Source organism: Notolabrus celidotus, chromosome 16 (genome assembly GCF_009762535.1).
Source record: "Notolabrus celidotus isolate fNotCel1 chromosome 16, fNotCel1.pri, whole genome shotgun sequence".
Lineage (NCBI taxonomy): Eukaryota > Metazoa > Chordata > Actinopteri > Labriformes > Labridae > Notolabrus > Notolabrus celidotus.
The window spans coordinates 48,800-72,516 of NC_048287.1; the positions used below are offsets into that span (position 1 = coordinate 48,800).

Genomic DNA, 23,717 nt, shown 5'->3' on the forward strand with positions numbered 1-23,717 from the left:
CTATTATTAACAAAGACCCAACATCAAGACAGGATAAGATCCAGTCCCATCTTACAGACAGGACTCAGTCTGATCTCATCTTAATCCACCATGAGCAGAGCAATTTGCTGCATTTAGCAAGTTACAGTGGCAAGGACAAACTTCCTTTAACAGGCAGAAACCTCCAGCAGGACCAGACTCATGTTAGACACACATCTGCTGAGACCGTGTTGGAGAGAGGGATAGAGGGAGATGAAGAGAGAGAGAGAGAGAGAGAGAGAGAGAGAGAGAGAGAGAGAGAGAGAGAGAGAGAGAGAGAGAGAGAGAGAGAGAGAGAGAGAGAGAGAGAGAGAGAGAGAGAGAGAGAGAGAGAGAGAGAGAGAGAGAGAGAGAGAGAGAGAGAGAGAGAGAGAGAGAGAGAGTAGTGGTTGTAGCAGCTGGAGTCTGGCACGTCCACAGCAGCAGAGATCCAGAGGAACCTATGAGACAAGGGAGCTCAGGGACTCCAGAAAGGTCTATGGTTAGTAACTTTAATGGGACAGGCAGAGTTAAAGTAAGTGATGAGGGGGTTGGGGGAAGGGGGTGAGATAGGATCCCAGTGTGCCAGTTCCCCCAGCAGTCTAAGCCTATAGCAGCATAACTAAGAGCTGGTCCAAGTCTGATCCAGCTCTAACTATAAGCTTTATTAAAAATGAAAGTTTGAAACCTACTCTTAAAAGTAGAGAGGGTGTCTGCCTCCTGGACCCTGACTGGTAGATGATTCCAAAGGAGAGGGGCCTGATAACTGAAGGTTCTACCTCCCATACTACTTTTAGAGACTTTGGGTAGGACCAGCAGGCCTGCATGTTGGGAGCGTAGTGTTCTAGAAGGGTAATAGGACACTATGAACTCTTTAAGATATGACGATGTCTGATCATTGAGAGCTTTGTAGGTCAGAAGGATTTTAAATTCTAGTCTAAATTTTCTGGGTATTCAGTGTAGAGAAGCTAACACTGGAGAGATGTTCTCTCTCTTCCTAGTTCTAGTCAGGACTCGAGCTGCAGCGTTTTGAAGTAGCCAAAGAGCCTTTAGAGACTTATTGGGGCAGCCTGATAAGAGGGAGTTACAGTAATCTAACCCAGAGGTAACAAATGCATGGACTAGTTTTTCTGCGTCGCTCTGAGACAGGATGTGTCTAATTTTAGAAATATTGCGCAAGTGAAAAAAGGCTGACCTTGAAACAACATTTCACACACATTAAATCTCTTGAAAAGGTACTTTGTCCTTAACACTCTGTTAATATTATGTCCTTTAGGAATATGTTTTTTAACAAAGGGAAATTAGTTTGGTTGTACTGGTTGGTAACTTGCAAAAAAGTCTTAAAAAGAGGTGATAAAGAATGGTGATAAGATTGTGATCATGATTCTGCCATAAAACATCATGTTATCGCCCACCCCTAACCACAGCATGTTAAAGTCTTTCTTGCAGACGTCTCCAAATCTGATTTATTTTCTGTTGCAGGAGCAACAGTCCAGCAGCATTCTTCGACAATCTGGGCTCTTTACAGAAGCCTATCTTCCAACCCTCAGCAATTCAACACAGACCTCCACCTCCGGCCCCTGAGATTCGAACCTATGACCCTGTCACTGGGAAGCTGATCCGCAAGGGCCCTCAGGTGCCACGGCTACCCCCCTACCTCCAGGCGTCAGGGTCTTTGTTGCTCTCTGAACAAAGAGAGCAATCTTGTCTCAGGTGAGAACAAAGTTAAAGCAGCATTACTGATCAGTACTAAGAACGATGCATCATAAAACACCAGATTCTGTGCAGGGTGTGTTATCCAGTTGAAGCCTGAGGAAATCTGGCTTTAGATTGTTAAAATGCATTTATGTTACCAAGTAGAGAATCTAATAAGGCTATGCTAAAATCTGAGGCAAGTGTAAATGTGTCTGGGCAAAAACTTGTAAAGTTAAAAGTACTAAAAGTTGCCAACAACGCCACCTAGGATTGAAAATAGTGAGCCTAGCACTCGTTAAAATAAACAGGTTCTTAAAATAAGGGGGAGCAGAGTTAAAAATCAGACAGGAAACTAGGATACACAATGATTTTACTTATTAACATAAAATGTTTATAAATAGACTCTAAAACAGGCAACAGGTGTAAAAACGACAAAATACTATTTAACAAAGGGAAATAAAAGTCCAAGTCTGATGGGAACGTTCCTTCCACGTCTCTGAACCTCTGATGCTCCTCAACGCAGCCTGCCTCACGTCGACTCTTCAAAGAGACCTAAGGGGACAGAACAACCTGGATGAGTAGAACTGCTCTACTTAATCAGGTAAAAATTGGTGTCACTCCAGCACTTTAATATGTCCCGGTGCCGCCTACAATCTGGTCGGGACCATAGACTGTATATAAAATGGACGTCATCTCGCTCGGCTTGAAGTGAGGCTGCCATAAAAACTGCTCCCCCTGGCTGCAGTATAGGTCAAAAACTCTGTCTCCCCCATCCATTTGAATGGGGCTGCAGTCAAACTTAAAAAAAAAAAAATACACATGGTAAGAATGTTTCTCACATCCGTATGCTGTGGTGATATGTAGTTATTATTTTACTGTTTTGTGTTCAAAGCCTCTTTTTTCTGAAAAGTTTCTTTTTCGTTAGTTATCAGAGGTTAAGAAACGGGGTTTTACATCCGGGTTTACTTTGATTGACAGCTGCTGTAGAGAGAAACTCCGTAGGACCTCGGGCGGAGCCTGTTACCATGGAAACACACAAATTCCCTACTGCGCAGACTCTGGCTGCAGAAAATGTACAAGATGGCAGCAATCTGGAACAGGAAATTTTGGCTTCAAAACCGATCTATGGTTGGGAAACTCATGGTTTCCCGGGGTCGGGGTTTGCCGACTACCAACCCAGGCTTGTGTGAAATAGCGTTGGCGGACACTCGCTGCTCTGCTGACACTCCTCGATGCGGGATCCCTCGTCTCCTTGCTGCGTAGTAGTACACCCGTTGCGTCTCGTCCTTCTCCCAGGCTACACTGTCTCTCGCTATACCCATATCGTTCTGTTTCGTTTCCTGACCTGTGGCTGAGTGGAGGCTCCTCTTATATTGTCCTCCTTCTGTGCCCAGCCTCCGCCGCACCTGATACTGATTACCTCATTAAAAGGTTGAGGTATGTCTCACCAGGTCCCAGTCATTGCTTGACACACCTACTGGTTAAAGCTACATCTCAAACCTAATAAAATCAGTCAGTTAAAAACTACACAAATGCATAAAAACACAGCAATTATTAAAATTATTAATGAAACATACATGCAAATAAAAAGTAAGTAAAAACACACACAAACAAAGAATCCCTGTGTCTGACCCTGTTACATAAACCTTTGAAATCATTCTTGAAAGCAAGATCAATTTGCAACAATCACTTCAGATGGTCACTGTATGTTAAATCATAACCTATTCACCTCTCCATATTACAATCAGAAAGCAATTACAGGCTGCATGCTGAGATTTGTTCTGAAGCTATACTGCATTGCCACATGGTGACTTTGTAAAAATACACCTTCAAAGATCCAGCAGGTGAGCATAGGCTACCCCCGCTACAACACTGACATCCGTCTGCAGTCACCTCCAGCTATGAATCAGGGCAAAGCAGGTGAAAACAGTTGAATAGAATAACTGAAAGTGTAATTTCCATAATAAAATATCCAAACGTAAGCTCGTCTGATTCAAAAGTAAAATCTGGAAAGTAAAGAAGTTTCACAGCAGTTCTGAAGACTGTGAGTAATTGCTTATTTGAACGTGCAGGTAACACAGAGCAAGATTTCTGTGTCTGCTAACATTAATATGAGGGGAGTAAAAGGCGTTTTTTCGACCAGAGGAAGTTTACCCCTGAACTATGTGCGTTTCGACCGGTGGAACCTGGGTCTAAATTTAGTTCAAGGGTAGATTATCTCCCCCCTGAAAAGCCCCTGCTAGGGGGGTAGTACTTTTCAAAGGTCCAGGGACTTTCGGGGGGCAAGGCCTGCAATGCTGAACGTGTCTGGTTGGTAGATTAAGGGCAGTGTTTTTATTCTGCCCCCTGTCCACAATAACATCACACACATCTGTGATTCACTTGATTTCTCTTTCTTTCATTAGTTTTTATTTGTTCTATCTTTTTTGTATGTGTGTGTACTTTTCAAAAGAAGAAGCTGTGATTCTCTTGATTTAGCAGCTTGTAACAGTAGTCTTCTCTCAGCCCACCGTGAATGCGTCTCTCCCGATGTTACGGTTTTAAAAGTGACCCTGTAAACTGGAGACCTTCAGCTGAAGGTGTCAGTGTTTGTGGAGCTTACACAGCTGTTGAAACACAGAGGGAGTTCCTGGGAATGCAAACTAGTTTAGTTTTTATTAAGATTTCAAAATATCCTCATCAGATATTTAATGATTGTCTAAAGACGTTTATGAGGGACGCATCCGGCTGAAAGTCTCCAGTTAACAGGTTTTCTGTTTAAACCAAAACACCGACCGATCTCTGCCACAGCTTTTTGAGTTCAAAAGGATTTTAAAGCCGTGTTGAAACGTCTTTGCTACTCGCGCTTATCTCCTCTCACGTGTTGATTCAGTGAATCCATCTGTGATGAAATATAGCACCATCTAAAACAGCGCAGCTGAGTCTCTTCATGCTAACAGGCTAACTGTTGTGTTGCTCATAAAGATACCTGCCTGTCCGTCTGCTTCTATGGTGTCATCTGTGATGAATGGCATTCCTCTTTGTTTTACTGCCCTCTACTGGTCTGGTGGTGTAGTGCATTTACTCTTTTTTTTCTCCATACATCACTGGCCTGATTTGCACAATCTACCCGGGACTTCAGCCCACAGTGGAAACTCAGACAACAATGGGGACACAGGATCCTTTTAGTTCAGGGGAAAGTAGTTCTGGGGGCTAAAAGACCCCAGACCTCTTGGTCGAAATGTAGCTGTCCCTGCACACAATAGGCGTGACAGGTCCCCCCCAACAAAACGTTTGAGGTTCTGGGGTCGAATGCACCTTCAGAGGCTCATCTCGTCCTGTGGAGGAGAGGATCTCCCTGCCTCCAAATATCACAAACATCTCATATGAAGAAAGGTCTGTAAACATGGCAGATGGCTGAACACTTTGCACATCTCCACTGTTGAATATTTAAGTAAAGTGTTCAGTCACACTGCACCAACATCTGCTGGTGCATCCAGACAACAGAAGTTAGGAAATCAATACATTTGTGATCTGCTACACAGTGCTGGGCGATATTAATAATGATGTTATCACGATTAAATATTTCATATCAGTCGATATCAATATATATCAAGACCCTGGGTCCAACGGTCGAAAAAAGCCTCCAGCTTGTATTTTCTTACTGTCTGCTTGCTTGGTCATTGAAAACATAATCAAAGACACGTTTGATGTGCCAGGTCAAATCTGTCTTTTGGAAAACAAACTTTATTATTACTATTTCGACTCATACATTTATATATATATACATACATATATATATATATATATATATATATATATATATATATATATATATATATATATATATATATACAAATTATCAGTCATGTCTTCTTTAAACTGGTAGTATTTTGCAGATGCAGAGCAGCTTCACAGCTCTCTGTGACCTTTGACACTGTTTGTCACTCATTCATCAGTCACAGATGCTAATAAGGAGTTTCTGCGTGTGTGTGTTTGTGTGTTTGTGTCCTACATGTCAGCTTGTTGTTGGGATGCCAAAGAGAGTCTGTCTGTGAGAGACTTCAGCTGTCTTTTCACAGGCCACTTGGATGTATTTCTTTTAAAAAGATGACACGAATTATTAAGCACAGGCATGAAATTGGCCACATAATTCATGGATTAGAGGCAGTGTGGTGTTTTCAGGGTGTTGCATAAACTTGGATTTAATCATCACAGGAGATCTTTTTAATTAAGCTCTGCCAACAGGAAGAACGGAAGCTTCCTCTCCCCAATTAAGTCAAACATCACACATATTGATTATTATTCTTTAATCGAAGAGAAGCTTCTGCTCATCTAATTATTGCATCCCAGCAACAAACCTGCACTTCTGTACCCCGTGCTTTACAAAAATTATACGTTTTGAGCATTAGTATCTCTCGCTCCCGGCTGATGAAAGGTCCCGTCCAAACATTCCTCTACGCTGTATCCCAGGCGTTCCCGAACTTTTCAGCCCGCGATCCCAAAAATATAGGTGCTAAAGTCCCTCAAAGTGATTTAATGTGGCTTCATTTAGCTGGTCTGCAGAAAATGACCCTACCTATCTGAGCATGTGGCTGTGTTTCCTGTGCTGTTATGAATTAACCTACTGCTACTGATGCTTTAGATAATTAACTGTTCACTAACCCTAAACTTAGGAGTCATCTGGAAACAAAGAAAGGCAGAAAACTCATTACATTTTCTATTTTCAAGGTTTTATTCATTCATATATTTATTCTTTAGTTATATTTTTTGGGCTTTTACACCTTTATTCATAGAGGAGAGGACAGTTGATAGTGTATGAAACTGGGAAATGGGGGGGGGAAGAGGCCGTAGACTGAATTCGAATCCGGGCCATCCGCTACATGGGCATGCAACTTAACCATTAGGCTAAGTCCGTGCCCTCAAGGTTTTATTTCAAGGTTAGCTACTATTTATGTCGATACTTTTTACTATAATGGGTAAAATGTACTATTTTTTGATAACTTTAAAAAAAAAAAAAAAAACCTCTGGAAGACATCTCATGACCCCCTATCTGTGTCTCAGGACCCCGACCAAGGTTATTATCGGTAATGAAATAACAAAAATAATAAATAATAAAAATAAAACAAGGCTTTACAAAAATGATAACTAACTGTAACTGTATTGTGAGTTAACAAAACTAACTAAAATAAAGTAAAATCACAGAGAAAATGTCTTTAGTGCTCGTCTTTGTCAATCTAGAAGTTAAGATCAAAGATGGTGAGTGTTTGGACAACAAGGAGAAGTTTTTGTATTTCAATCTGTTGAGTAAAACTGTGGAACAGTCTTAATATGGAGCTACAACAATGTCAGAACATAATCCAGTTCAAGAAGAGATATAAAGAAATTATTTTCATGAGATACAAGGAGAAAGACAACTGTTGATAATCATGAGGGGTTTGATTTTGATTGTAGATGTAAGTATGAAGATTATGAAGATTTGACTTGTGGGAGTGCTCTAGTATAATGCCAGATAATAGTGAATGAAGGGGTATGATGAGATCAGTTTTAACTTCTTCCTGCTCCTTTTCACACATGAAAAGTAAAATGTGTCAGTGCTCGCTAATGGAACTGATTGATTTTGTTTCTTTTATATAACTGTTTCTTGTTTTCTACTTTTATGTTTTTTTCTTTTGTTTTTTTCTGTTTTACTTTGACATGTTCGCAATAAAGACATCAAATCAAATCTCATATTTAAACTTAGTATTTTGAGTGGATATAAATTTTTGTTTGTTTTCTGCCAGTTTAACTTCAGTTGGTGTAGTCGCGCAAGCACGTGTCCACACTACCCGCTGGCAGAGCATCCACACTTTACCTGCTAGTAGAGCGTCCACACTTTACCTATTAGCAGAGCGTCCACACTTTACCTGCTAGCAGAGCATCCTCACTTTACCTGCTAGCAGAGTGTCCACACTTTACCTTCAAGCAGAGCGTCCACACTTTACCTGCTGGCAGAGCGTCCACACTTTACCTGCTAGCAGAGCGTCCACACTTTACCTTCAAGCAGAGCGTCCACACTTAACCTGCTAGCAGAGCATCCTCACTTTACCTGCTAGCAGAGTGTCCACACTTTACCTTCAAGCAGAGCGTCCACACTTTACCTGCTAGTAGAGCGTCCACACTTTACCTATTAGCAGAGCGTCCACACTTTACCTGCTAGCAGAGCGTCCTCACTTTACCTGCTAGCAGAGTGTCCACACTTTACCTTCAAGCAGAGCGTCCACACTTAAACCTGCTGGCAGAGCGTCCAAACTTTACCTGCTAGCAGAGCGTCCACACTTTACCTGCTAGCAGAGCGTCCACACTTTACCTTCAAGCAGAGCGTCCACACTTTACCTAATAGCAGAGCATCCTCACTTTACCTGCTAGCAGAGCGTCCACACTTTACCTAATAGCAGAGCGTCCACACTTTACCTGCTAGCAGAGCATCCTAACTTTACCTGCTAGCAGAGTGTCCACACTTTACCTTCAAGCAGAGCGTCCACACTTTACCTGCTGGCAGAGCGTCCACACTTTACCTGCTAGCAGAGCGTCCACACTTTACCTGCTAGCGGAGCGTCCACACTTTACCTGCTAGCAGAGCGTCCTCACTTTACCTGCTAGCAGAGCGTTAATGGCAGCGAGAGTCTGGAGAAAGCGGCAGAGCCCCATTTGGGATCACATTGAATATGACTGTGTATCTAGGAGGAAGTGCCTTGCAGTGGAAGGTGATAAAATATGTGGAACATTTCTCAAGGGGGGAAATCCCACTAATCTTAAAGTCCATTTGAAAAGCTCACACAAGACAGCTAACCTAGCTTACCTTGTCATGCAAGGTAGAGCACCCAGCCGACTAATACTGAAACTGATAATAACTCAACTAAAACTATTACTGAAACTAATAAAAACTGAACTAAGACTAATACTGAAACTCATTAACTCAACTAAAACTAACACTGAAACTAATAAAACACAACTTAAACTAATACTGAAACTAATAAAAACTCAACTTAAACTAATACTGAAACTAATAAAAACTACACTAAAACTAATACCGAAGCTAATAAAAATTCAACTAAAACTAATACTGAAACTAATAAAAACTCAACTAAAACTAATACTGAAACTAATAAAAACTCAACTAAAACTAATTCTGAAACTAATAAAAACTCAACTCAAACTAATACTGAAACTAATAAAAACTCAACTAAAACTAATACTGAAACTAATAAAAAACAACTTAAACTAATACTGAAACTAATAAAAACTCAACTAAAACTAATACTGAAACTAATAAAAACTCAACTCAAACTAATACTGAAACTAATAAAAACTCAACTAAAACTAAACATTTTCAAAAACTAAAAACTCAACTAAACTAGAAATCACGCTAATAAAAAATGCAAAATTATAATAACCTTGGTCCCGACCCAAACTTTGTGAACTGTATCCTGTCCTCTGTAGTCTTTCTTTGGTGGAATGAGTCACCATTTGATATCTTTCCACCTTCAAGAAAAAGGCTCCAGACCATAGTCTGTATAAAAAAAATGGATGTAGTATCCGTGACGTCACCCATCTTTTCCTGAGCGCTGTTTTGAAGCCAAACATCGGTGGGAGCCATATTGGAAATGCTAAACTCAACCAAACTTAGTGTGAGGTAAAGAGGCAGATTTTGAGCCTCCTAGCCAACAGCTATGTGGCCTGTCAGTCAAGTCAGTCATGTCCTTATTTGGGCAAAAACTTGTATTCTTAATATTTTCTGAACCGTTGCTTTAGAAAATAATTCGCCCCGTACAGTGTGTGCTGATAGAGAAATGAGCTACGTAGACCTAAGCTATTTTTTGAACCAGGCTGTAAACAAGTTTATTTTTGCTGTAAAGATCGTCTTCTTTGAATGGGTGTGTATGTGGTTTCTGGTGTTTCTGCAGCCAGCATCAAGTGTACGCTCGATGAATTGCAGTTTATAACACTTCCACATGGGCTTCATATTTTGAGACCGGAGGTTGCTGCTTGCTCCACACCCAGCTCCTTCATGAACTTAATGATTCGTTCCTTGTTATGATGACTACATTGATGCAGATTTTGAGGCTGTTGCAATGACATTTAGACTTTGTTGATGAAGATGATGATAAAAGGAATCAAAGCGAATATTTTTGTAGCTTTCTCACATTTTTCCCTCCCTCATAGATCCTTGCTTGCATTGACTTTATCTCAGAAGTATTTGTCTTTTGACAAAAGCATCAGCTGAATGAAATTGTAGCATTATAACATATCGAGGAACTGTCGTGAACAAAATACAGATCAATGATTTTCTGGCTTTTTGAGTAATGAAGTAAATAAAAGGAGTTTCGTGTGGGTTCCTGATGGTTTAATACCTTTACATGGAAAGTTAAGAAGGCAAATGCATCTGTGATAGCTCTCCGTCTCATTCTGCTTAAAGCTGGGGTTGGTAGTCAGATTTAGATCCACTTTTTGTTATGCTGGTTAAAATGATCTTTCTGTCCCGATGGTAATCAATACATAATGTGTTCTTAAAAAAGAGGTAAAAAAAGCTGCTATCTACAGCCGGAGTAAACCTGGGAAAACACCAACCAATCCCTGCCATCAGGAGCCAAATGATGAAACCAATTATGTCCAATTATTCCAAGATCACTCAATTGACAATAATTTGTAACTCGGAATTTCAGAAAAACTCAAAGTCTAAATAAAAAAAAAATCAAATGCTAAAAAACCACAGAAACATAACTTCTTAGTGTTTATAATTACTTCATTGATTGATTTATTTTCATAACATATTGTAATAACATGATATTAAAATGTAAGGTTATCTGTTTTCCTCCTTGTGATCATTATGCTGAAGCTGTATTTACCTGAGTTGCATTAGCTAATTTCACATTAAGTGTTCATATTTTGCATCCATCGTCAGTCATCGTCCTTGCAGTTTGCTTTTATTAACTGCTCTCATGTGCTTCTACCTTCAAGCAGCCAGCACAGAGAGATTGTATGAACCCATAGGGGAAAACTACCAAACTTCCCTGTTGCTTTTTTGCACGAGTAAACATATTCCTAATTAGTTGACGAGCTTAATGAATACTTTCAAGTCTTCTTTAATTCAGCAGGATTCCATGCAGTGAACTCTGTCGACATGAATGTTGTTTTAAGCCTGTTTGGCTGTTATCACACACCAGGGGAACCTCACAGAGTCATCCAGATGACGTGGCCGGACCCAGCCAAGATGACGAGCAGCCTGGACCGTCGCGTCGAAAACGTCAGCTGAGCATGTCCGAAACGATGCCTCTGTACACGCTGTGCAAGGAGGATCTGGAGAGAATGGACAAAGAGGTAAGAAGGGGGAGGAGTCATTACACATCACCTTGTGTTTAAAGCCTCTAAATGGAATATTTAAAATTCACACAATATAACAAAATGTAATGTGTAATCAAGCTTCAACGTAAATCTGAGTGAAAATAAACATCCTCAACTCTGAAAAAACTCTGTTCAAAAACAGCTTATTTTACAGGTCAGAGCATTTCTCAGGACTGTGTGGGCCCTTCATTTGAATGGGGGAGCAGTCAAACTTAAAAAAAGAAATACACGTCGTTCGAATGTTTCTCACATCCGTATGCTGTGGTGATATGTAGTTAGTATTTGACTGTTTTGTGTTCAAGGCCTCTTTTTCCTGAAAAGTTTATTTTTCAGTAGTTATTAGAGGTTAAAAAACAGGGTTTTACTTCTGGGTTTAGATCTGATTCACAGCCGCCGTAGAGGGAAACTTCAAAGGACACACAGCTTCTTATGACGCTACGCTGTAGGGTGGAGCTTGTTACAGTGGCTTCACAGGCTCTGGCTGCACAATGGCTGCGCCCAGGAGTGGGATTTTTTGGCTTCAGAACCGTACAACGGGAAGAGGCAGAGCAACGCTGTCCATTTTTATTTACAGTCTATGCTCATAATAGAAACTCGTAATCTCAATATCTAAAAGAATTCACCCCCATACAGTCTGTTCCGATAGAGAAATTAGCTACGTAACATGTTTACTCTGCTGTAAAGATTGTCTTTGAATTGGTGTGTATGTTTCCCGTGTTTCTGCAGCCAGCCTCAAGTGGATTCTCAATGAATTGCAGTTTTTAGCACTTCCGCTTTGGACTCATATTTTTAGACCGGAGGTTGCTGCTTGACTCAACCGTGTCCCAAAGTTTCCCCAAATCAACCCCAGTTAGGGAAATAGAAAAATGACAACCAACTGTCATCTTCAGCGGTGGATGTACAGACAGGGAGACACAAGCACAGCGGTGCAAAGAGCAGAGAGACAGCTATATAGACAGATTACAGACAGTAATCTGGAGTAGTTTTGTTGAACATGTGTGCACGTGACTCAGTGTTTCATTTCTGATTGGTTAGATATTTATTACGTAATAAATATCAGGTTAAACCAGCCCCCTTAAAACCCAGTGTGAAAATGTGTTAGATAATGTAATTGAACATATTTGAAAAATGGATTGAAGTTGAGTTCTAATATTTGTACATAGTTTTTAGTGTTTACATATGGTCTGAAATATCAGAGGTAGAATGTGTATGTTGATTTGGGTTCCCAGAAGTAAACAAAGAGCTGGAAAGGGAAAGTCCAGAGAGGTCTGGAGTAGGGATGTACATTTTAGGAATTTTCTTTAATCGATCTTTGGAAGTGTTAACAATCAATTATCGATTAATCGTTAAAAAAAACAGACTTTTTTATGACAAAAACAATTAAAAAAAAAGCGTTGTTCATTCAATAATAAAGCTTTATTTTGCACAGCAACATAGCGCATACAATTAACAGTATTGCACAGAACATATAAAGGCGTACAAATTATACAACACACTGAACATCAACATGCGGAGCAGGATCATAAAAATAATCTCAGCAAATATACAGTCAAAGAGCGTGGCTCAAACTATAACATGTGGATTTTTTTGAAATAGGAGAACTAAGTAGGAATTTATTTCCAACTCACAGTGTCCACTTTTTTGCTTACTTGTTCTTGTTGAGAAAAATAAGCTTGTCCACATGTTCAGGTGTCAGTCGGGAGCGCAACCGGGACACAATCAGTCCGGCTGAGGAAAACACACGCTCAGAAGGAACTGATGTTGCTGGGATACAGAGATACTGGCGCGCAAGCTTCGCCAGTCTGGGAAATCGCCCCGCATTTACTTTCCACCAGTCTGTCGGCTGTGTATCCAGAGATGGGATAATTTCCCGTAAAAAGTTCTCAACCTCCGTGTCCGTGCGGTTAGTTGCAGTCGGTGTTGTGTAATTCCCCCCCAACAGCAGTGCCATCGCGGAGACTCGGTGCGCAGCTGAGTCTCTGTCGGGCGCAACACCTTCGGCCAGTGGGTTTGCGAGGACCATATCCACTGCCTCCCCCATCTCAATAAGCTTGGATTTGGCATCCAGTCGCTGTGCTGGTGTTAAAAAACCCAGATGCTTGTGGCGAGGGTCCAGCATCGTTGCGACCATGGGAGGGGAGGATGTGAACCTCTCGGACTGGATCTGGGTTTATATAATTTTGAAAAAAGTTTAAAATCACTCATCAGTCAAAGCATATCTTATTATAAAGTTAATACGCTCCTGTGGAATGTATTTGGCAATGCTTTGGAAATTATAGTGAAAGAATGCACAAAACGTACCATCATGCGCTCAAGCAGGGAGGAGCGGACTTTTTCCTTGAATTCCATCACTCGTGGGCAGTCCTCTTCTCTTCTCAGGAGGTGCATATCGATGAGGCCGAAAGAGATGGGATAAATATTGCTGATGGAGACCTCCAGCTCCGCAGACATCACTGTTGTCGCGCACTTCAGTGTTGCCAAAACTGGTGCCATGTCCTATATTACGCGCCAGTATTCTTCTTTGAGCTCCAGCGTTTTAGCGGCGTCCAACTTTGTGACAGTCCGGTCGGATAGGACGGCAACTACGGCCCACCGCTGCTCCAGTAGCCGGTCAAACATGTCACACACAGAATTGCACCGTGTCTTGGTGGACTGGATGAGCTTGTGGAGTGGCAATGCCATTTGGCGCTGCTTGTCTTGCAAAGCTTTAGTGGCAACTGTACTGTGATTAAAATGGCTCACTAACTTGCCAGCAGCAGATACTACCCTTTTCAGGTAGACACTGAATCCATCATTGACTCCGAGCTGCAGTGTGTGTGCGAAGCACGGTACCGAGTACCAAGGCACTCTGGTGGGGTCGTTTGCTGCGGTGATGTTCCTCGCATTGTCATGCACGCACGCAATCACTTTTCCTTCAAGCCCCCATTCCTCCACTGCTTCCTTTAATTGTTCAGAGAGGTGGTCTGCTGTATGGCGGCCTGGTAGGCTTCTAGTGAGCAACACCACACTGATGACTCGCCAATCCCCGGTGATGTAGTGGCAAGGGTCCGGTCACATAGCTCTCAGTCGTGAGGGCAGTCCAGCAGTCGGTGGTCAATGTAACCTTAGTAGCAGTGCTAGCTAACTTCGCTAGCATCTCCGACTTGGCTTCCTCGTACCTCATCTCGATGCGTCTTGTGATGGTAACTCGGGACAGGATAAGATACGCTGGTTCAAGCAAATGCATCATGTGACGGAATCCTTGACCATCAACCATGCTGATAGGCATCATATCTTGTTCGATCATTGCACAGACAGACTGTGTTATTTTTTCTGCCCGTGATGGGTCGCAGCTTCGGCGAGCAACCACTGAGGAGAGAGTTGGTTGTTTCTGCTGAGACGATGGTCCAGCCATCACACCGGAATGAACGTTGTTCAGATGGTAGAGCATTGATGTTGTCGTTGTATTGTATTTAAACACCGAATTGCAGTGTTTACAGGTGGCGTTTCCATCACTCAGGTCGAAATGGTCCCACACAACACTTCGCCTAGCTCTCTTCATTCTCTTGCCGCTACACGTCAATGACCTTATCTGGCTGACCCGCCACAAAAAAGTCAGATTGCGCCCTCTAGCTGTGACTGGGAGTCATTAAACATGCTTCGAATGACACCACCTCATCAGTTAAATTAAATATGAGAAGACACATGTTTAATATTGACCTGACATAAAATCGAACAAAAAGAAATTACTCAAGCACGTTCTTAACAATCGATTAATCGATAATCGATTGATTGTGTGGATCCCTAGTCTGGAGGCATCACGGACTGAAGAATGACGCAGGTGTCTGAATACCCAGGGTTGGGTAAATCCATCCGCATCTATCGAACTTTAATATATCGCTCTGTATTACACTGTGTCCCAACAACATGTTATACAAGCATCAATGATGAGATTAGATTATAGTGTCCTGACTAGAATAAAGTGACTTATTGCTATGCGTTGTTTTGACCTCAGCGACCTGTTTCTGTTTTACTTCCTGTCACCGTAGGCGAGGAGTGGTTAACTCATCAAGTTCATATTAGGAGTTATGATGCCTCCTGGTTTTAACAGGAATCTAATTAAAGTGGCAGCTGGCTGGTGGAGGATTGTAAGGACACTCTGAGTGCTCAGAAAGAAATGTCTCTTATTTTCCTCCTGCTGTCTCGCTGAACAGAGCCAGAGTTTGTTCTAGAAAGTGTTGAAAGAGGTGCATTTATACTGTATATAGGAGCATGGTTTCTAACGTAGTTGTGTACTGACAGATGCAGTGTGGAGCGTTCATTTAAAACCTGAGGGTCCACATGAGAAACTTTAAAATTTCATAGCAAACACTCATCTCTAGAATACTCTGAGTAGTTGTGTGTGAACCGTGCGTAGACGAGTGTCATCCACACCATGTTCCAAATTATTATGCATGTTGGTGATAAGAGTATATAACTTGTAAAAATAAAAAATAGGCACAATTTTAAACATTCTATTGATTGAAAATAATAATATTTACAACAACTGTATTCAAACTTCAACAAAAACAAGAATTTTCTTTACATTTGTGTACAAAAAGTGTTAATGTCTTTGAAACATTTAAAATTAAAGTGTTTCTCTCATGTCCAATATAACCTCCTTTCCTTTCAGTGAGGGTCAGAGGTCACTGGTACACTGATTTAGTTTCTGATGATTTCTCCGATGACCCTGTGAGCTGCACCTTGTAAAGTGGTGCTCAAAAGTTTACATAACCTGGCAGAATTTGTGATTTTTTTGGCCATTTTTCCGAGAATATGAATGATAAGAGAAAAACTTTTTTTTCACTCATGGTTAGCGGTTGGGTGAAGCATAATTTTTATCAAACAACTGTGTTTAATATCATAAAGACAACAGAAACTACCCAAGAAACCATAAATTCTGCCAGGGTATGTAAACTTATGAGCACAACTGTATGTATTTCCAAAGATGCTCTTTGAGCTGTATTTCTGCCATCACTGTAAATTATCTTCTTTATTATTGACCACAAGTTCTCAGTCGGGTTGAGATCAGGTGAGCAGGAAGGCCAGTTCATGAGGCGATCCTCTTTAAAGCCCTGAGATGCCGTCCTGTCCTGGGAATAACGTTAGGCATGTGACGGTGCATTGCCATGCATGAACACGAGCGTCTTCTTCACTTTAGCTGAATGTCTTTTCCTCCATGGAAGGAAACTTTTACACCATCCTGAACCCAGAAAGGACCAACAGGTTCATCATCAACAATGACAGCCCAGAACATAACGCCACTTGAAATCCAACCAGATGCACCCCCGTCTGGTCCTTTAAGGCTTGCCCGGCTCTCATTGGTGAATATAACTTTGGAGGAATCGGCCTTCATGTGTTGTTAAGCCCATTCCAGTCGTTTTTCATGTGTTTTCCTCAGTGGAGGTCTTTTCTTTGCCTTTTGGACCTTTGTCTCTTGTCTTAGCGTCCCACATGGAGTAGACCTGGGTATGTCTTCGAGCCCCACAGCTTTAAAAATGTCCTGACTGATTGCCAAGGGTCTTTGATCAACCTCTTGTTTGATTCTTGACAGGCCTTAAATACATCAGACTAAAACACTATTTCTTTCTGAACATCAGTCTTCCAGATTTTCAAGAAAAGGTTACCTGCATAATAATTTGGAACACAGTGTAGTACGAGCCACTCCCTAAGTTTGTAGTTTCTCTGCTTGGTTATTTCCCAGGTTGAGTTGGAGATAGTGAATGTAAATCCACAGAGGGCAGTGAAACATTCAGAGCAACTCATCCCCTGATGTTGCTTCGTACTTTTCCATCTTGGCTGGTGTTCAGATCTTTACATACAAGGTTGTGTTTTCTGCCTTTTCTCTTTTTTGTTCTTCTGCCTCGTCCGATGAAGTGATTGCTAATGGCTGGGAGCTCTGCAGCTGGATTATACTCTTTAATGGAGTCTGATTTCTGCTAATACCACTGCAAAGAAAATGTACAAGCAGTTCCTTGAGCTCCGTTGAGAGCCTCTCAGCAGGTGATTGTTCTGGAGAAGGAGCCCCATGGTTTTTCACGTGGGCTGGGACATGTGACCAGGCACTTACAGACGCAGATCAGACCCATATTTATTTAAAGGAACATGCTGTTGGTGACGTGCTATGCTTATTTTGAGCACAGTTCTATTGAAATAAAGTTGCCTGCTCTAGCTTTAACCTTTGAATCGAGTTCAGTTTATAGATAATGTGAGGAAATGAACAATTTTGGTGAAATGTAATTGAATGATGTGGATGTCAGTGTGATTGGTCATGCTTAAATGATGAACAGACTCCTGTCGATGAGATGCAAAACAGTCTGCCCAATTATTAATATAATTAAATTCTGACATTGAGTAACTGTAGCTGCAGGCCACAGCTCAGTGGGAGAACTGCTGCGCTTATGTTTGGCTGTGTGTTTGGAAAAGATGTTTTTCTGCTTCATAGTGACTCTAAAAATTAGTAACATACAGCACAATATCGTCAAATCCAACATTTCATTTTATGCCGTCATCTTCAACCTCGATCTTCAAGTGAAGACTTTAGACGTTTTTCGATTGCAGGAACTTTACCCCTGAACTATGTGCATTTCTACCAGAGGAATAATAATAATCTCCCCCTAAAAAGCCCCTGCCAGTGGGGTAGTGCTTTCAAAGGTCCAGGGACTTTCGGGGGGCAGGGCCTGCAGTGCTAAACGTGTCTGATTGGTAGATTAACAGCAGTGTTTTTATTCCTCCCTCCGTCCACAATAACATCACACACATCTGTGATTCACTTGATTTCTCTTTCTTTCATTAGTTTTTATTTGTTCTATCTTTTTTGTATGTGTGTGTACTTTTCAAAAGAAGAAGCTGTGATTCTCTTGATTTAGCAGCTTGTAACAGTAGTCTTCTCTTAGACCACCATGAATGCGTCTCTCCCGGTGTTGCGGTTTTAAAAGTGACCCTGTAAACTGGAGATCTTCAGCTGAACGTGTCAGTGTTTGTGGAGTTTACACAGCTGTTGAAACACAGGGAGTTCCTGGGAATGCAAACTAGTTTAGTTTTTATTAAGTTTTCAAAATATCCTCATCAGATATTTAATGATCGTCTAAAGACGTTTATGAGGGATGCATCCGGCTGAGAGTCTCCAGTTAACAGGGTCGCTGTTTAAACCAAAACACCGGTCGATCTCTCCCACGGCTTTTTGAGTTCAAAAGGATTTTAAAGCCGTGTTGAAACGTCTTTGCTACTCGCGCTTATCTCCTCTCACGTGTTGATTCAGTGAATCCATCTGTGATGAAATATAGCACCATCTAAAACAGACCAGCTGACTCTCTTCATGCTAACAGGCTGTTTTTTTGCTCATAATGATACCTGTCTGTCTGTCTTCTTCTATGGTGTCATCTGTGATGAATGGCATTCCTCTTTGTTTTACTGCCCTCTACTGGTCTGGTGGTGTAGTGCATTTACTTTTTTTTCTCCATACATCACTGGCCTGATTTGCACAATCTACCCGGGACTTCAGCCCGCAGTCGAAACGGAGACAACAATGGGGACACAGGAATCTTTTAGTTCTGGGGGAAAGTAGTTCTGGAGGCCAACTCTTGGTCAAAATGCATCTCAAGTGGTCAAAAAGAACAGCACAGCACTATTTGGATAAGTACTGGAATCTGGAGACACGATGTGTTAGATAAAAGAGAGGAACTGTGAGTTTCAGCTAATAAACAACATTTGTTAACTTATTCTGTATCATGTTTTTACTCCAGCACAAACCAATGTTACCACATATCTCCCTCATGTTGCTCCATCAAATACCCGATATGCAAACTTCTGAGGCATGCTGAGAAACAAAGCTGGACCACATACCTGGTCAAGCTTTGGTTTCTGTTTGGCTAGAGAGTAATGTAAACTCTCAGTAGTTCACTAAAAGGAAAACTAACATAAAAACAAAGAATGGAAAGAAAGCTGTAGATCTTTCGGAGTTGTTCATATGAGATCCCTGTGATTCAGCCGGTCCTCATAAAAGTCATCCTGAAGGTAATGGTTCCATTTGTCCTCTGGATGCAGCAGATACAGCAGAAGCTGGGCATATTTTCAGAGATCACGTCTCTGTTTGTGCCCATTAGACATTATGTCGACGCTGGGAGGAAGCAAAGTGGAAATTGTGTTTCTATTATTAATCTGGAAAGGGTACATTATGTCAGAGGCAGGGTCGGGCCCTTTGTATGATTCTGTCTGAACCAGGATGATGGGACTAAAACAGATTCCCTCAGTCTCCTTCAGAGGGAGTGTTTTTAAAGATGATTCTTCATGATGACTCATTTATCATTTGAGTAGACTCAAATGTAAACCATGTGATGGACACTTTTACACTGATCACATTAATGTCTTTGTTTACCATCAGAGAAGTGTTTGAGCCAAAGACGTGTTGTTCTGAGAGTCCTCGGTCTCTTTAGGAATCCTCTTTCATTAAGTGTTAAAGAATCCTGTTGCTTCCTGTCTCTATAAGTGTTGTACCCTCTTAATACAGAATTATAAACATGCGAGTTGATGTCACTTCTTTGTTCATTATTCATTCCTTGTAAACCCAGGGACCAGATCACCCGTGCTCTAGCATCACTCTCAGTGTAGTATGAAGGTAGCAGAGCTATTTCAGAAGTTGGCATTTGTTTTATCTTGAAACATCAGACGCCTGTTGTTCTAAGGCCAGAGCTGCTTTTTTCTCCCCCTCTCTAACTTTGTCATGGGCTTTAATTTCCAACCTTTTAGAAAGGCCATGCTTCCTGCTTTTGTGACACTGTATAAGTGAGAGATCCAGCTGTTAATGAGGTGTTCAGTGCTCACACCAAGCTTTATTCCCAAACCATGAGCAGCACTTATTGTGTAAATGTGACATTTAGAATGATTGAGCATAAAGCTGAGTGAAGTTCAGCGGTCAGGAGAGGGAATGCGGTCATGTTTCAACTTATCAGGCTGTTTCTGTTTCATACAGGCACTGAACCCCTTCATCGCTTCAGGCAGATCTCAAACCTTTTATTATGAAAGCTTGAAATAATTTTATTGATGTAATATATTGAAAATGTCAGGCATATGCAGGCTCTTATTCTATATTATTCTATATAATCAAGTGTTACAACAGTTCTGCATGGGAGAGGAAGTGAACCCCATACTCGGGTTATACTCAAATATTCAAGAAACATTCCTACAAGCCTTCACTTTCAGGACCCGACCCGTGTAAACAAACTGATCCTGACAAACTCAAGACCAGAAAAACAAACAAACAAACTGAAGGCTAAAGGCTTTACTAAGCCTTTACCAACTACAGCTGTAACAGTCAGTGGGCAATACAGGCTCATGCTATGACTTCCCCAAGGATACTACACGTAAACATCCTCTGACTGAATATCAGGCACTAAAGGCCAAATTCCACCAGATCTGTGTCCAGTCTGTCTCTGATCGGTCTGCCGGATGCTGGAGCATGACGCATCAATCTCAACAGAGCAGATAGAGCTGGACAGGAAGTCAGGCACGACAAACAAAATGAAAACATCGGGTTCATTTTCAGAATAAAACACTCTGTGTTTTCACCAGATCGTATTTCACTTAACTACAAGAACAAACCGTCATGATGAGTGGAGCCAGGCCTGGAGTCAACAGGTCAGAGGTTTACAGAGGACCAGAAAGACAACATGGATGAGGAGAGGAGGAGGAGAATCCTTGATTCAGTGATTACCGCGGAAAAACCTCGGTCACATGACTCCAGCTGTCCGGCGGTTCTGCTCCGTGGGTTTTGACGGAAGAGAGAGCACGGAGCCGGACCGCAGCGGATCGGAGACGGACCGGACACAGATCTGGTGGAAATTCGATGTAACTCAAGCCCAAAGCTTTGTACACACGAGAAATTGTTTAGCTGCAAAAAAGGTTTACTACATAAGACATTGATTTAGTTGTGGTGAGATAATATTGTTCAGTTAATTTTTCACATCGAAACTAAAGAGTTAAACTCTTCCAATAACTTTGATGCAATTTTTTTTGATTATTTGAGGCTGTTAAAAAATGAGCTGTAAACAAAAACATACACATATTAAACCAACATCAACAGAAGATATAGCTGCAAGTGTATGCTCTTTTTTATGCTCTTCTTTTTGCTTAATGCGGGACCTGAGAAACAAAATTTTGTTCCATATCATGCAACAGCTTGTATTGGTATGACAATAAAAAACCTTGAATCCTTGAATCCTTGAAGTAGATGTTGATCATCTGGATACTTGAAATCAATTTGAAAATATCTTTACTAAGCACAAGAACACACGTTCAATGTTAGAACTCTGCCATCAAGGGGTTAAGATACTGGACCTTTGCACCACTGAGGATATATGAATGTCTGCTGAATATTGATATGACGTATTTGAACACCTTTCGTATCTAGTTCCCAAATAATGTCGAATTTAAGAATATGTTGCATTTCAATCAATCAATCTGTATTTTATCTTTTACAGACAGGACTCAGTCTGATTTCATCTTAATCCACCTTGAGCAGAGCACTTTGCAGTAGGGCTGAAGGATTAATCAAATTAAAACCGACATCGCAATGTCATAGAATGCAATTTCAAATCGCCAAGGCTGCGTTTAAAAAAAAAAAAATAAGTTTCATGTACACAAATGCAACCTTACGGGACATGCATGCAGTAGGTGGCATTAAGTCACCTTTCAGCTGGTTTGCCAATGTCCAAAAGTCTCCCAAGAACGAGACACGTGCGAGCGGATTCAATGCATGAACTGAGTCATGACCCTGGAATATGCAAAGTTCACTATTACCTCTTTTCGACCAACGTGAACCGGGTTGTATTTCCGGACTGGTGCTCTTGCTGGTTCGGAGCTGGTTGAACTCACGAACCAACACGGCACCCTTTTGTTTGGCCTTGGAATCCATTAGTCTCTTTTATTTTTTTACTGCAGGACAATGGCGGAAACACGTTTGGTGTGTTTTTGATCACGGCAACCCCACCCCTCACCCCTGACGTAAGCGGTTTGCGGTTCTAGACCAGTAAAGAGTTGGGAGCCGGTTCACTCACAGTCGAAGCACAAAAAAACGGTTCTCAATTGAGCGCCAGCTCCGAACAGGCCCTGAAACTGCCTCGGTTGAAAAGGGACAATAGTACATGTTTTCTGCAGCTAATGCAGAGATGTAACTTTTGATTTAATCATATTCATCACTTCATGTTCATGCTGAACAGTTTGCCACTTTAAATAGTGTTAATATCTTCAGAGCTAGTACCCTTCACAGCACCCAGTCCAAACAGATTGAGTATACAGTATGGGGCTTATTTTCAGACTATAGATAAAAAGCCTACATCTCTATGACAGGTCATTTTGAGCTAGAGCATAGTTTGTAAATTGGTGATTTGCTAACACAGAGGCTCAGGGACTTCTGTGTCTTTATCGTAATTTGGAAGTCGGTGTGTTAACTTTCTTCAAGCACAACCAGCTCCTTGTCTAACATCTTCTGTCCTGTAAGAAAAGGAGAGAAAGTCACTCGAAGGAAGAGCCATTTGTAAATACACTGTATTTCAAATGTCAGCCTCCACGGGCCGCTGTAGCTAAAGGGCAGCATGTGATGTTCTTAAACACTCTGATCTTCAGGGCAAAGGGAAAGGACCTGTCTTAATTGGCTAAGGTAAGGTCCACATCTGAGTCAGGTAGACAGTGTCACATTTAAATGTCACCAGTGGTTACATGGTGGTATGTGTCAGTTTACCTTGATCATCACCTGCAGAGTTGCCCAGCAAAGAAGCTCAGCAGTATGCCAGCTGACCTTTCAATGCAACCACCATTCCCTTATTGTTAGTGTGACGACTGGAACATGCTGGATTATTTTCTTTACTAATTTCACCAACACCATGGTCTACACGAGCTCCCAGCCTTTAGTTAGATATTATGAGGCAGGAGTGATCCCTCTGTGTTTAATATTCTGCTCCAAGACCATCACATCACATCAATCATTCAATCAAATCATAACAAACGTTATCTCAAGACGCTTTTACAAACAGAGCAGGTCTACACCACTCTATGTCAAATTATGAACAGAGACCCAACACCAAGACAGGGTAAGACTCAGTCTGATTTATACTTCTGCGTCGAATCGACAGCGTAGCCCACACACGTAGCTGACGTGCACCTCCTCCAAAAAGTAACTACGAGTAGAATCTACGGGTACCACAAGCCCTGTGATTGTTCTGCTCGGCGGAATTGTATTTCCCGCATTTACAGCACTTCCTGGATCCTGGACATCAGCCGCACATCAGCCGTGTATTTCATCTCCTCCTCTCTATTCTTCATGTAATCATGTCTGTATGATAAACAGCAACATGTATCAGCTGTAGATTAACAGAACACACTCTGAATCTCTGTGGAAAAGTAAACAGAGATCGTAGCGGGGCCGGAAGGAGGCGACCGGCTATCAGAGAGACCACACTGCCCTCAAGCGTTTCAGAGAATTGCTGCGCGACACAGACACATCGACGCACAAGTATATGGTGCTCATGTTAGTGAAAGTTAATAACTGTTGTCAAGGGGTTTTGACCAATCAGGATCAAGCATCTTACACAACTGGATTTAGGTCTTAAAATACCTTAATAAAGTCCCAGAACTTAAACTCATAAATT

General features: G+C 41.5%; 2 protein-coding genes across 4 annotated transcripts in view; one reads left to right on the forward strand and one right to left on the reverse strand.

Moving 5' to 3' along the window:
• ctdp1 (CTD (carboxy-terminal domain, RNA polymerase II, polypeptide A) phosphatase, subunit 1) overlaps positions 1-23,717 on the forward strand; it is a 140,859-nt gene that overhangs the window by 42,160 nt on the left and 74,982 nt on the right. For all 3 annotated transcript variants that reach the window (XM_034704477.1, XM_034704476.1, XM_034704475.1), the window contains exons 10-11: positions 1,480-1,710; positions 10,878-11,031. In XM_034704477.1, coding sequence (XP_034560368.1) covers positions 1,480-1,710; positions 10,878-11,031 — 385 coding nt within the window. The remainder of the gene's footprint in view (positions 1-1,479; positions 1,711-10,877; positions 11,032-23,717) is intronic.
• Positions 12,457-13,771, reverse strand: LOC117827745 (zinc finger BED domain-containing protein 1-like). The gene is made up of 2 exons (XM_034704478.1): positions 13,357-13,771; positions 12,457-13,219 (listed from the first exon to the last, which is right to left on the reverse strand). Exons 1-2 carry the CDS (start codon positions 13,546-13,548, stop codon positions 12,701-12,703), a joined length of 711 nt encoding a protein of 236 aa, XP_034560369.1. The 5' UTR covers positions 13,549-13,771; the 3' UTR covers positions 12,457-12,700.